Source organism: Garra rufa, chromosome 13, assembly GCF_049309525.1.
Source record: "Garra rufa chromosome 13, GarRuf1.0, whole genome shotgun sequence".
Classification (NCBI taxonomy): domain Eukaryota; kingdom Metazoa; phylum Chordata; class Actinopteri; order Cypriniformes; family Cyprinidae; genus Garra; species Garra rufa.
The window spans coordinates 1,288,850-1,300,626 of NC_133373.1; the positions used below are offsets into that span (position 1 = coordinate 1,288,850).

At 35.8% G+C, this 11,777-nt stretch overlaps 2 protein-coding genes across 3 annotated transcripts in view; one reads left to right on the forward strand and one right to left on the reverse strand.

The window, feature by feature from the left end:
• LOC141283608 (A-kinase anchor protein 7) overlaps positions 1–11,777 on the reverse strand; it is a 286,494-nt gene that overhangs the window by 175,129 nt on the left and 99,588 nt on the right. The window lies entirely within an intron of this gene.
• Positions 1–11,777, forward strand: part of l3mbtl3 (L3MBTL histone methyl-lysine binding protein 3) — a 48,078-nt gene that overhangs the window by 3,221 nt on the left and 33,080 nt on the right. Inside the window, exons 2-5 of the mRNA XM_073816571.1 lie at positions 12–133; positions 291–402; positions 1,734–1,884; positions 11,677–11,777. Coding sequence (XP_073672672.1) covers positions 32–133; positions 291–402; positions 1,734–1,884; positions 11,677–11,777 — 466 coding nt within the window. The 5' untranslated portion in view covers positions 12–31. The remainder of the gene's footprint in view (positions 1–11; positions 134–290; positions 403–1,733; positions 1,885–11,676) is intronic.

Below are 11,777 nucleotides of genomic sequence, written 5' to 3' on the forward strand. Positions count from 1 at the left end.
GTGATTTTCAGATTAGCTGTGTGCGGGTGTGATGGAGTCGTCGGGCCCGAGCACAGCCGCTCCAGAGTTTGATGTGTACGAGGCGATGGACTGGAAGGACGGAGTGGGAACACTGCCTGGCAGCGAGCTCAAGGTTAGCAAATACATATAGGCCTTTATTATATAAACACCCGTTTACTGCATTAAATCTTTGAGATGTTTTAGTAATGGTCTTACGGTCATCTTGTAGGAGTGTATAGGTTAGTTCAGCGGGTCAGACAGTGTTTGAGCATCTCTGTTGTGTGTTTTAGTTCCGGGTGAATGAGTTTGGGGTCCTGGAGGTCATAACGGACGAGATGGAGGAGGAGAGGGGCAAAAAAGCTCACGCCAAAACCACATGGAGCGTCCCCACTGCACAAGAGGGTAAACACACCATAATACACTCCTGTTTGGCTTTGTAACTGCTCTTAAGCCCTGTCCCCTGGGTTTCTGTTTCTAACTAGTGTTACACAACATCCCTTAGGTGTAAACTGAGGATTTCTGTGATTTTTCTCTTTATTGTGCTTGTAGCGTAATAAAAATGGTTGGATATTATGCTTGCATCAATTGTGAGATTGCAAAGCATTTTCATCCACTGTTTTGTCTTTAATAACACAGTAACAATTTAACGGCAGAGACGAAAGCATTTGGAGTCAAATGAAAAGATAAAAGCCTTATTTTCACAGCGATTACAGCTGATCATATTAGTGCAAGTGAACAGGTGCAAAACAGTCACAACACAGTTACCTAAAATACTGTTCAGTTAAAGTAAAAACACGAAAAACTACAAAAAATGAAACCTGCAGCTCTTACCTTAAAAACTACTTCTGCCTGATTTAAACTAGAAATGTGGGTATAACTCAGTGTATTTTGGTTCATTTAATGATGTTAAATAATATTTTTGACCAGAATAAGACTTCTTTTTAGGTTTTAGGTTAGATTTGACAACTTGAAAACTTGACAAGTGTACCTGCTGTATAAAAACTATTAAAAAAGTGATATGTAAGTATACAGAAGGTAAAATAACAATATATGGTAGAGGTGTATCTATAAGTTGTGAATAAAAATGTGACCCTGGACCACAAAACCAGTCATAAGCATAATTGTTTATTAAAATTATACATAATTTAAAAGCTGAATAAAAATATAGGATTTATATAGTAATTATTTGGAAAAATATTTTACAAGTTCAGAGTATTAATAATTTCAAAGTATTTTTTTTTCAGTTTGTAATTGCCATACAAAAGAAAAAGTTTAAGCTAGCTGTAATTGAAAACCAGCTTATAGTACACTTAAAATTACAAAAAAATTGGACCAGTTTTGTAGTATTAAAATAGTGCACTTAAATGTATACTACTAGCATGTTCGTTTTAGAATAATTACTACATCAAGAAAATTGGAAAATAAACTTTAAAGTTAACGTATATACTTCTTTTTTGTAAGAGCAGTGACATTGATTGACAGTGGAGCAGATGTAGGTGATATTGCTGTTCATTTGGGAATGAGAGCGACAACAGGAACTTCTTCACATTCATTTAACCTTGTGTCACTATTATAAGTGACCTGGCAACAAGATTTAGTGTTGAATGGCATTTTAAAACTATCCAAACACAGATCCTCCATAGACTTACATTTGAAAAGATGATATTGTTAAAATGATTGATGATGAAGCTACATTTTGATTTTTAATCACAATTTGTGTTGATTTTCCTCAGCTCTCTCTGAGGCGCCGGTCTCAAAGGAGGAGACAGCGTGGGCCCAGCGAGGGCTCGTGTGTGTTCGCTGTAACAGGAAGGGCTCCGTGGTGGACTTCCTGTCTAATGGGCTTCACTGCAGTGAGCGCTGTCTGCAGCAGGAGCAGCAAGAGTAAGTCCTGCACTGTACTCCCAAGTTAAGCATCACTATCACCACTGATCATACGTAGTGTTAAATGTGCTGAAAGTGTTAAAGTTGAGTGTGTACATCATCCTGCTTGTTTGCAGTTGAGGAGAGCAGTGTTGGAGGTAATGCATTAAAAGTAGCATGTTACGTAATCGGATTACTTTTTCAAATAACAGGAAAGTAATACATTACTATTAAGTTACCTTTTTAAAAAATGTCAAAATATGGGCCATTTTAGAGCCATGTGGTGCATTAGAAGGGGTTTGCATAGCTTAATCAAAGGGTTAAAGGACCAAGGAGAAAATCACTAAGATTAGAGGTAGAGGTATGTGATATTTTAAAAAAAGTGTGGTATTGTGCTGGTAGCTTAAGGACTATTGTGGAAAGCAGACTCCTGGATTTTTTTCAAAAATTTTGGAAATTTTTTCCAACTTTTCCAAAGTTGCCATATTGCTTTTTCCAATAATTGATATTTACCTTTTATAGGCATTTTTACCTTCATAAAGAATTTTTTTTAAAATGTCAAATTCTTACATTTAACCAGTCAGTTACAAAGCAAATAAAATCAGTGTCAACCAAAATTCATCTTTGCAAAAATTCATCTTAGCTTAAAACGTTGAATACTGAAATTTGAAATTATTTAAAATGTTTCTCAGAGACGCAAAACAGTGCTGTGGCTGTGTTTGTAATGAATTTTGTTGGCGAAATGGTGCAAAAGCTGGAAATATGCTGTCTAAAAGTAAGTCTCTGAATATTAACTTATTGTTTATTGTACTAAAAATGGCACACTTTGTGTGATATTGATTAGCTATCTGAAATAATATAAATATATACATTTTCTGCCCCAATATCATGAATTATGTTGTCATTCTAAATGTGTAGATGCAGTGAAAAATCACACTCTAAATGCATATGTGCACTTGTTTAAACTAAATTAGTAGACTTCATCTCATATTTTTTACTTTTCGGGATATACTCGATAATGTCCAATCGCACATCGTACTGCAGACAATATATCACACTCTCCTAATTACAGGATAGATTTTCATTTATGTCACGTAACAAAATAGTTTTCAAATATATTCACCGACACGACTCCTTTCCAAGCACTGAGAGAAATCAGCAATGCATTGGTACTTCCTTCAGCCTGAGGCTTATTTATTTCACTTTTGGTGTGAAAGTGCCTTTACAGTTTCCAAATATATAACTTTTGAGTTCTTTGTTATTAATAAAACTAAGCACAGCCAGCCCAGGTGACAAACAGTCATGCAAAAGTAACATAATGCATCACTTCCCATAAAAAGTAACTAATTAATGCAGTTAGATACATTTAGATGGAATAACACAATATTGTAGTGCAATACTTTTAAAAGTAACTTTCCCCATGACTGGAGTCTAGTATGCATCTACTGCACTAAAATGATCAGATCAGACCATTTTCACCTGCTGGACCAGAAAACAGCTGAGAAAATCAAATTTAATGAAATGATAATTGACACCCATTGAGGGAGTAAGGCAGTAGCTTCAATAAAAAACAACTATTGGTAACATTTAACTGTTAATTTCAATTTAAAAGAGTGCAAACTTAATAAACCAAATTAAAATAACAGTAAAAGTCCATTATGTTTCACCGGTTACACTACTCTTGCTCTAAACATTGTTGCTTAATTAATTCTGGTGATATCTGGCAACACTGTGAGGACAGTGATTTTTATGTGAAGGAACAGATGCTAGTGATATTAATTCAGATCTGTCAAAGATTATTTAATACAAAAGCGTGGATTATATTCTTCCTTTTAACATGCCATTATTATTTTACTTGCTTCTGAAGGAGACTGAGGCCGGTCACGCACTATTAGAAAATGATGTGTTAGAATTTAAAAACATGGAGTATGGGACCCCTATGAGATGCTGCCATGGGTACATGAGCATTCATATTGACCTTCCCACTCACAGTATGTGCAAGTTTCAGTCCGGGGTTTCTGAGGATCTTAAAAAGTCTCAATTTGTCCTTCCACAAATTAAGGCCTATAAAAAGGTCTTAAATCAGAGCTGAAAGTCTTAAATTCAGAAACAATAAATGCATTGCATGCATTGCTAAAAGTTATCATAATTCTCAGTATTTTTGATTGTTTTCCCATACAGCCCTGGCAAATTCTGACTTAAAGTTACTTTTATTCAACCAGCAAGTTTATTGATTAGAAATGACACAGACGTCTCCCAGAAGATAATACTGTTGTTTACTGTGATTAGGTTCCCTGGTCCACCGGTTGAAAAACACCCCCAAAACATTAGGTTCCCACCACCATGTTAGACAGTGGGGATGGTGTTCTTATGCTGATGATACACTGGGCAACTTTTTGAGCAATGTTGCCGGGCAACTTTGGCAAATGTTGCCGTCAACAGGCAGCCAGGTGTGATACAGGGCCCACAACTGATCTAAAGTTTCCAGATAGATATGTGTTACCCATTCTCAATGGGAAAGTGCCCAAGCAACATTGCTCTCCTTTTTTACGCCAAATGAAAGCTACATCATTGTGGCCAAACAATTCATTTTTTGTTTCATCTGACCATAAAACAGAAGACCAGAAGTCTTCTTCTTTGTCCAGATGAGCATTTGCAAAGGCCAAGTGGGCTTTTGTGTGCCTTATCTGGAGAAGTGGTGTCCTCCTTGGTCTGCGTCCGTGGAACCCAGCGGTGTGCAGTGTCTGTTGGACTGTCTGCCTTGAGATGTTGCCACCAGCAGAGCCCAGATTCATCAGGATGGCCTTGGTGGTGATCCTTGGATTCTTTTTTTATCTCTCTCACTATCCTCCTGGCCAGCACTGCCCTACAAAGCAAAAAGGCAGTAACTGCATTTTTGGTCAAAAATGAGTTATTATCATTTTCATGACATTCAAGGCATCCTTTGTTATGTGACAAAATATCTTATCTCAAATGTGTGTCGTTTTGTAGAAAAATGGTAGTCGTTTGTACAGTAATTGGATTACAGGCTGGATGACAGGATAATTTTAAAGTCATTTTTCTCAGTTCTTCACTCGGCGTAGTTACTGCCTTTTTGCTTTGTAAGGCAGAAGCACAGGTGTCACTTTTGGCTTCCGACCACGTCCTCTGAGATTTTTCGCAGTGCAGAATGTCTTGTATTTTTTAATAATACTTTGCACTGTAGCCACTGGAACTTCAGAACATTTCGATATGGTCTTATAGCTCTTTCCTGACTTGTGAGCAGCCATAATGCGCAGCCGCAGGTCCTCAGTGAGCTCCTTTGTCTTAGCCATGACTGTCCACAAACCAACGGCAGAGAGCTTCTGTTTTTCACCTGTTGAGTTGATTAAAACAGCTGTTCCCAATGAATCAGGGTAATTAGGATGTTTTAGAACAACTTGGACTATTTGGAATGGTATAGAACTTTGGATTTTCCCATAGACTGTGACAGTTTGCAAAGGGTATGGATAATTTTGGACATGCCACTTTTTGTTCAAATGTAAATAAAAGTTCACAATGATACCTCTTGTGCATCGTCTTATTATCTTTTGGGAGAAGCCTGTGTCATTTCCGGTCAAAATAAACTTGCTGGTTGAATAAAAGTAACTATAAGTCAGAATTTGCCAGGGGTATGAATAATTTCGGGCTTGACTGTATGTCAGTGGAAATGAAAACTTGTTTTCCCTTTAAATGAAGTTGATTTTTCTGAGCCCACTGGCAGATATTTGTTCTTTTTTTAATCATAAACCCACTTCATTCGGTCAATTTCTTATAAAACAAGACTTCTTATCTTCTGTCGTTTTGCTTTTCAAGTAAATGTAAAAGTGAATCTTTTGCACTGGAAAACAAGACAAAAATACTAAGGAACAACATCACTTTTTTTGCAGTGTGATGTAAGGGGACAGAAAACGTTATTTCCATTTTTTAGTATTTGTGAGCAGAGCTGTTCAAGCCTTGAGCTATATTTGTCAAATGAATTAAAAAGTAATAGTGTTGGAAGGTGTGATTTCAAAAGTGTTGCTAAAACCTGTGTTTCTCCTTAGACATTTACATTTAGGTGACATCTTGACATGTTTTCTTCCTTTCAAGTTATTCCTTACTTATTGACTAAACTCTCATACTGGTTTGAAATAGAATTAAAATGTAGTGTGTATTAGGAATGGAATGCATGTGTACTGCATACTTACAGATATCATAAAAATAGCATGTTAAATAATATGAGGTATGTAATGATAAACATTTGAAATAGTAGTATGCTCAATTATAGTCACATGGGCTTATTAAAGTGATTAGGTTAACATTTGTGTAAGGTTTCAGTCTACTTTTATGTGAAATCATTCTGACCTTTTTCTCTCTAATCAAATTGAGTTAAAGGAAATCACAGGCAGTATGGCTTCCGGAGCATGTGTTCATAGAAAAGAAAGGTCAGCTTGAGTGCCATGTATTGTTGTCAACACAAGGTTGCCCACAGTTATTGAAAACTTGTCAGAGAAATTTCCAAACTGTGTATATCCCAGACAAAGGACAAGGAAATATTCATTGGGAATTAAAAATACGCATGTTTTGCTTTAAAATACTTAACTGGCTAAACATTACTGATTATAACATCTGTTTGTTACTTACTCAATCTGACCAATGTAATTGTCTCAATAATTGAGTTTTAGTAATTAGAGCTGTGCTGCACTGCACTAAAGCACTGAAGGTGCTAATGTGTCTATTGTATCTATTAGTCTTCCTCTGCTGCTCTGGAAGTCTATGGCCGCCAATAGAATCGTATGGTAAAAAGTTATGAAATTTGGTACGCAGATAGAGGATAGTCTGAACATAAACTACACCAAATTTGGAGTCTCTACTGTAAACTATATCTGAAAAATGCACAAACAAATTTGTGAAAGTGCTTGTCAAAGTGGACATGAGGCAATGCTTTAACATTTTCTGGAACTTGGTGTGTTTTGATCTAAGGGTGCCTGCGCAGTTTCTGCACAGTGCCACCTAGTGGTCAGAGAAAATGTCCACTATAACTTCTGAATGGTTTTGCCAATCATCATGAGACTGGTCTCTCTATATTACAAGCAGCATGCCCAAATGTTACCCAATTTTCCCATGTTGGCTATTTTGGGCCAAAAAATGCCATATTTTACAAATTCACAGGCATATAATTATGAAACTTGGTATGTGTCAGGGCACTGTGCCCTGAAGTTTTATGGCAGTACCACTTTGTGGTCAAAAATGATAATGAAATCTCAAAAACTGATAATAACGTTTGATTAATTTTGCCTGTTGTCATGAGACTGGTCTTGATAGATTCCATAGATTATGCCAAGAACAATGATACCGTTTATGCCATAATCAGATAAAATTACCTTTTTGATTTATGTTGAAAATAATTTATTTCATACTTCTCCTAGATTGTTTGTCTGATTTTCATCAAATTTGACCCAAATCATCTTTAGGCTCAATCCCAATTCTACCCCTTACCCCTACACTTAGCCCTACCCCTCCGTTTGGCGCGTTTACGTGAAGGGGTAGGGGTGTCTCATTTCTCTTTTGGTTGGAGGGGTAGGGGTAAGGGGAAGGGCCAGATAGCCCTCCAAACGAAGATTTTTCAGGACCTCACTTCAAACGAAGGGCTAAGAGAAATTTCCAACATGGCTGCTCACTCGAGCAAGCAGACTCGTAAATATAAGTAATTTTTGCCTTTAATAAGGATTTTCAGGATGTATATTACCTTCAATCTTGTGTTTGTGTTTATGGTGTTGTTTTGTAAATAAACGTTTGCAAAAAAATCGCTAAAGTTTGCTAGCAGATAGCACTGATTGCACGATATTACAAAATATATTTTTATGTCATATACACTTGACTGCATGTTAGAAACATGAAAGACCAGTGGCACGGCAATTTGCAACGGTTGTGTAGTGGAGGGTGTACGCAGGTAACATATACGGTGTATACACACTTCCACTTTTTAAATCCCCTCTGATGCGCATTATTCAGTGTCCTGCATTCGCCAAAATCATGGCAGTCCACCACATCCAGTCATGTGAATAAATGTAAATATTCGCTCAAAACACCCAATAAAGGCAGTGATGATGCAGTCAGGACCGTGGAGCCGGCTTGCTTTGAAATGTATTTAATGATTGCGCCTAATGCACCTGCGCCCGCTCACCGCACCAGTAATCTAAATCAGTACATAATAATAAAAACGATACCTTACAAATAAAAAGAAGCTGATTTTTACGATCAGAAATTTCTTAAACCAGTGAACCCCTGTAAACATTTTAGTCCAAGGATCCAGAAAACGAATGCGTTCAAATAGAAAGTTCAAAACGAAATTCACAAATGAAGCATATATACTTCTCCAGGCACCACTACACTGATTAGCAATTTGCCGCACATGTGACAATGCGTTGTTTGTTTTGCTTACGGCCACATGTGAATGAACGGTGCGTACACCGTACATTTGTACTTTTTGCAACATGACAACATTTTGACATCTTGGAATGAGTGATAAACATCTGCGCATGTCCTCTGACGTAACATTAGGAACTAGCGACAACGTATGATGACGTATCACAGTGTTGTAGTGGTGTCCCATTTCTTAGGGGAAATATTTTAGCCCTTCCCCTTTACACTTTGTTTCAAGGGACAAGGGGAAGGGGCGAGGGGTAGGCGAAGGGGTAGAAAATAGAATTGGGATTGGGCCTAAACCATGTCAGTAAGAAGTTATGGATGTCATGTTGATATGCAAAAAGTTTTTTTGTTTACCGCATTAACAAATTCTGATGGCATAATGCCAAACTGTATCTGTGTGTGTCTGTCATCATCACCACACACTAACCACACCACGTCAATTTGGTAACAACCACCTATTGGTCAAAATTGTCATTGAATTTATGATTTTTCAGCTAGTTTCGGTAATATCACCTTAAAATGTCTTGAATTACTCATTGTTGCGTTCTGCTTGCTCTTTATTATACTTGGACCCTTGGACCCTCTGTTACTTTTCTGTTTATCACTGTAAAGCTGCTTTGAAACTATTTATATTGTATTAAGTGCTACAGAAATAAAGCTGACTTGATTAATTGTTATCTGGCCGTGATAAGGTCACTGGTGTTACTGGTATTACAAATGATAATAACCAAGAAGCTTGTTATGGATTTGATTTTTCTAGATCAAATCACCCAGTGAACTGCATTGAAGTCTTATTTTTTCTTGTTGGAAAATGACTGTGCAGTCATTTCTGTTGTTCACTAAAGCAGTAAGCGACGAGAGGTTGAGCAGAGCAGAGAAGTAGTGATTTCAGGCACGATGTATGCTGATGTGAAACTTTCCTAAGCATGGTAAAATCATTGTAACACAGCCTTGTGTGGCCTGTTGCTTTTGTAAAGCGGTAATGTAATAAAAGACATAAAATAAATATCTGATATTATGCTAGTTGCATGCATGCATTAAATTTGCAAAATGTGCATAGTATATTGCATGCTACCCTCATACTTATTTTAAATGTGTTTCAGATTTGTTAAACACAGTAGCATTGCTGTGAAGCTTTCATGGTGTGGTATTTTCCAGTCAGATTGTTTGCTGTGATCAGTATGCTAAATCCTAACACGGAGCAGGTGTGAGCTTTATGAAATGAATGTATTTGCAGGTCTGCTGACGTCCTGTCTTTTCCTAAACATAGACCTAGATGTGGTTTCAGACAATCATTCATACAATCACTAATTACAGTCAGTAAGCTTTCTACTTTTCAGGGTTTGAAGCTATGTTTGAAGTTTTAAGGGTGTGAAATGCACCATATGAATGTTTCACACTTTTATGCCAAGAATATACTGTGGTTTAGAATATCATTAGCCACGTGTCAATATAAATATTAAAATAAGTTGAAGTTATAGTTAGTGTGGTGGATGAGTTTTTTCTAAGAGTTTATACTTAAATGAAAGAGGCAGTGTTGTGGTTTATTTGTATGTGCTGTCTGTGCTAATTGAAGTGGAATTGAGTGAAATTCCAACAAAGTAATGCACAAACATAAAATGAGTGCTTTCACAGCACAAGACTACACTATCTAGTTACTCGTGTACTTTATCACTCAACTGCTGCAGTATCAGTCGGTACCCAGTATAATGCTACTCTATGCCTTAAACAGAATTCTGTTTACAACTAATCATCAATGTTTCATGATAAGATCCTGGATTTTGCACTGTTAAAGAGCACTTTATCTGGGTTTTACATGCATTCTAAATCATAAACATCACATTTTCTAAATGTCTGTTTGACATCAAAACAGGAAACGCCCCAGAGATGTATTGCTGATGAGAAAACACTAAAAAATACATCTTCCAGATGTAAACATGCATTTTAAATAGACGTCTCTGAGATGTATTTGTGTGATCAGGGTTGATGTGTCGAATTATTGCAAATCATGTAGAGCTACACAAGACAAGAATGACTTCATTGAGAATGGATCGAAAATTATGCACAAATCAGTAATGTTTTCTAGCAAAAGTGTTGATTAATTTACTGACAGAAAATGTTTCGAAACAAGGCAAGGCTGTTTTTATTTCATTAAAAATACAGGAAAAAAACTGTAATATTGTAAAAAAGTAAATGCAATTTAAAATAGTGGTTTCCTATTTAAATATACTTTAAAATATCATTTATTTCTGTGATGCAAAGCATCATTACTCTAGTCTTTAGTGTCACATGATCCTTCAGAAATCATTCTCATATACTGATTTATTACTTTTATTCTCAATGTTGGAAACAGTTGTGCTGCTGAATATTTTTTTCAGAACCTTTTCAGGATTCTTTGATAAATAAAATGTTAAAAAGAACAGCATTTATTTAAAATAGAAAACTTTTGTGACAATAAACACCTCTTTCAAAGTTTGGGGTCAGTGTTTTTTTTTTCTCTCTCTTTGAAAGAAATTAATAATTTTATTCAGCAAGGGATGTGTTAAATTGATAAAAAGTTATAGTAAAGACTTATATTGTTAGAAAAGATTTTTATTTTGAATAAATGCTGTTGTTTTTAACTTTTTATTCATCAAAGAGTCCTGAAAAAAGGATCACAGGTTCCAAAAAATATTAAGTTTCCAACATTGATATTAAAAGTGATAAATCGGTATTCTGAAGGATCATGTGACACTGAAGACTGGAGTAATGGCTGATGAAAATTCAGCTTTGCATCACAGAAATAAATTATATTTTAAAATATATTTAAAAAAAAAAAAAAAAATCTTACTGATCCCAAACTTTTGAATAGCAGTATATATACTGTATATATATATATATATATATATATATATATATATATATATATATATATATATATATATATATATATATATATATATATATATATATAGACACATATAAAAATTACTAAACAAAGATTATAATCACATTTGTGGCGGTGCAGCTTCTAGCAGACAATCACAACACTTTTATAAGAAAGAGGCCACAGGATGTTGTGAAAGGGGTCTTCCTGTCTCACACAGACTTAGCCTGTGCCATTCTAACCCAGAAAGTGAAAAACAGAAGTGACTTTATTAAAAAAGACAACTCTGTGTGACACAAACACCATAAACATTATTTTCACATGAAAGGATAACTACAGGACATGTTCTTGATCACATAATACATTGTTTTTCAAACAATAGTTGCTCAGAAGCTATACAGTAAAACAGTTTTATAAAGAATCTGTCATCTTTAAAATGCTGTTTCTATATCAGACTGATTTAACATGTTTAAAATAATGATGCTGGTAGAATATAATGTCTGGTTATCATGCAGAGAGCTGAAGAGAGAAGGCAACAGAACAAACGGAGAGGTGCTCGGGAGGAAGAGATCCCGTCTGACGGAGAGACTCGCTGAAGACTTGGACAGCTCCATGG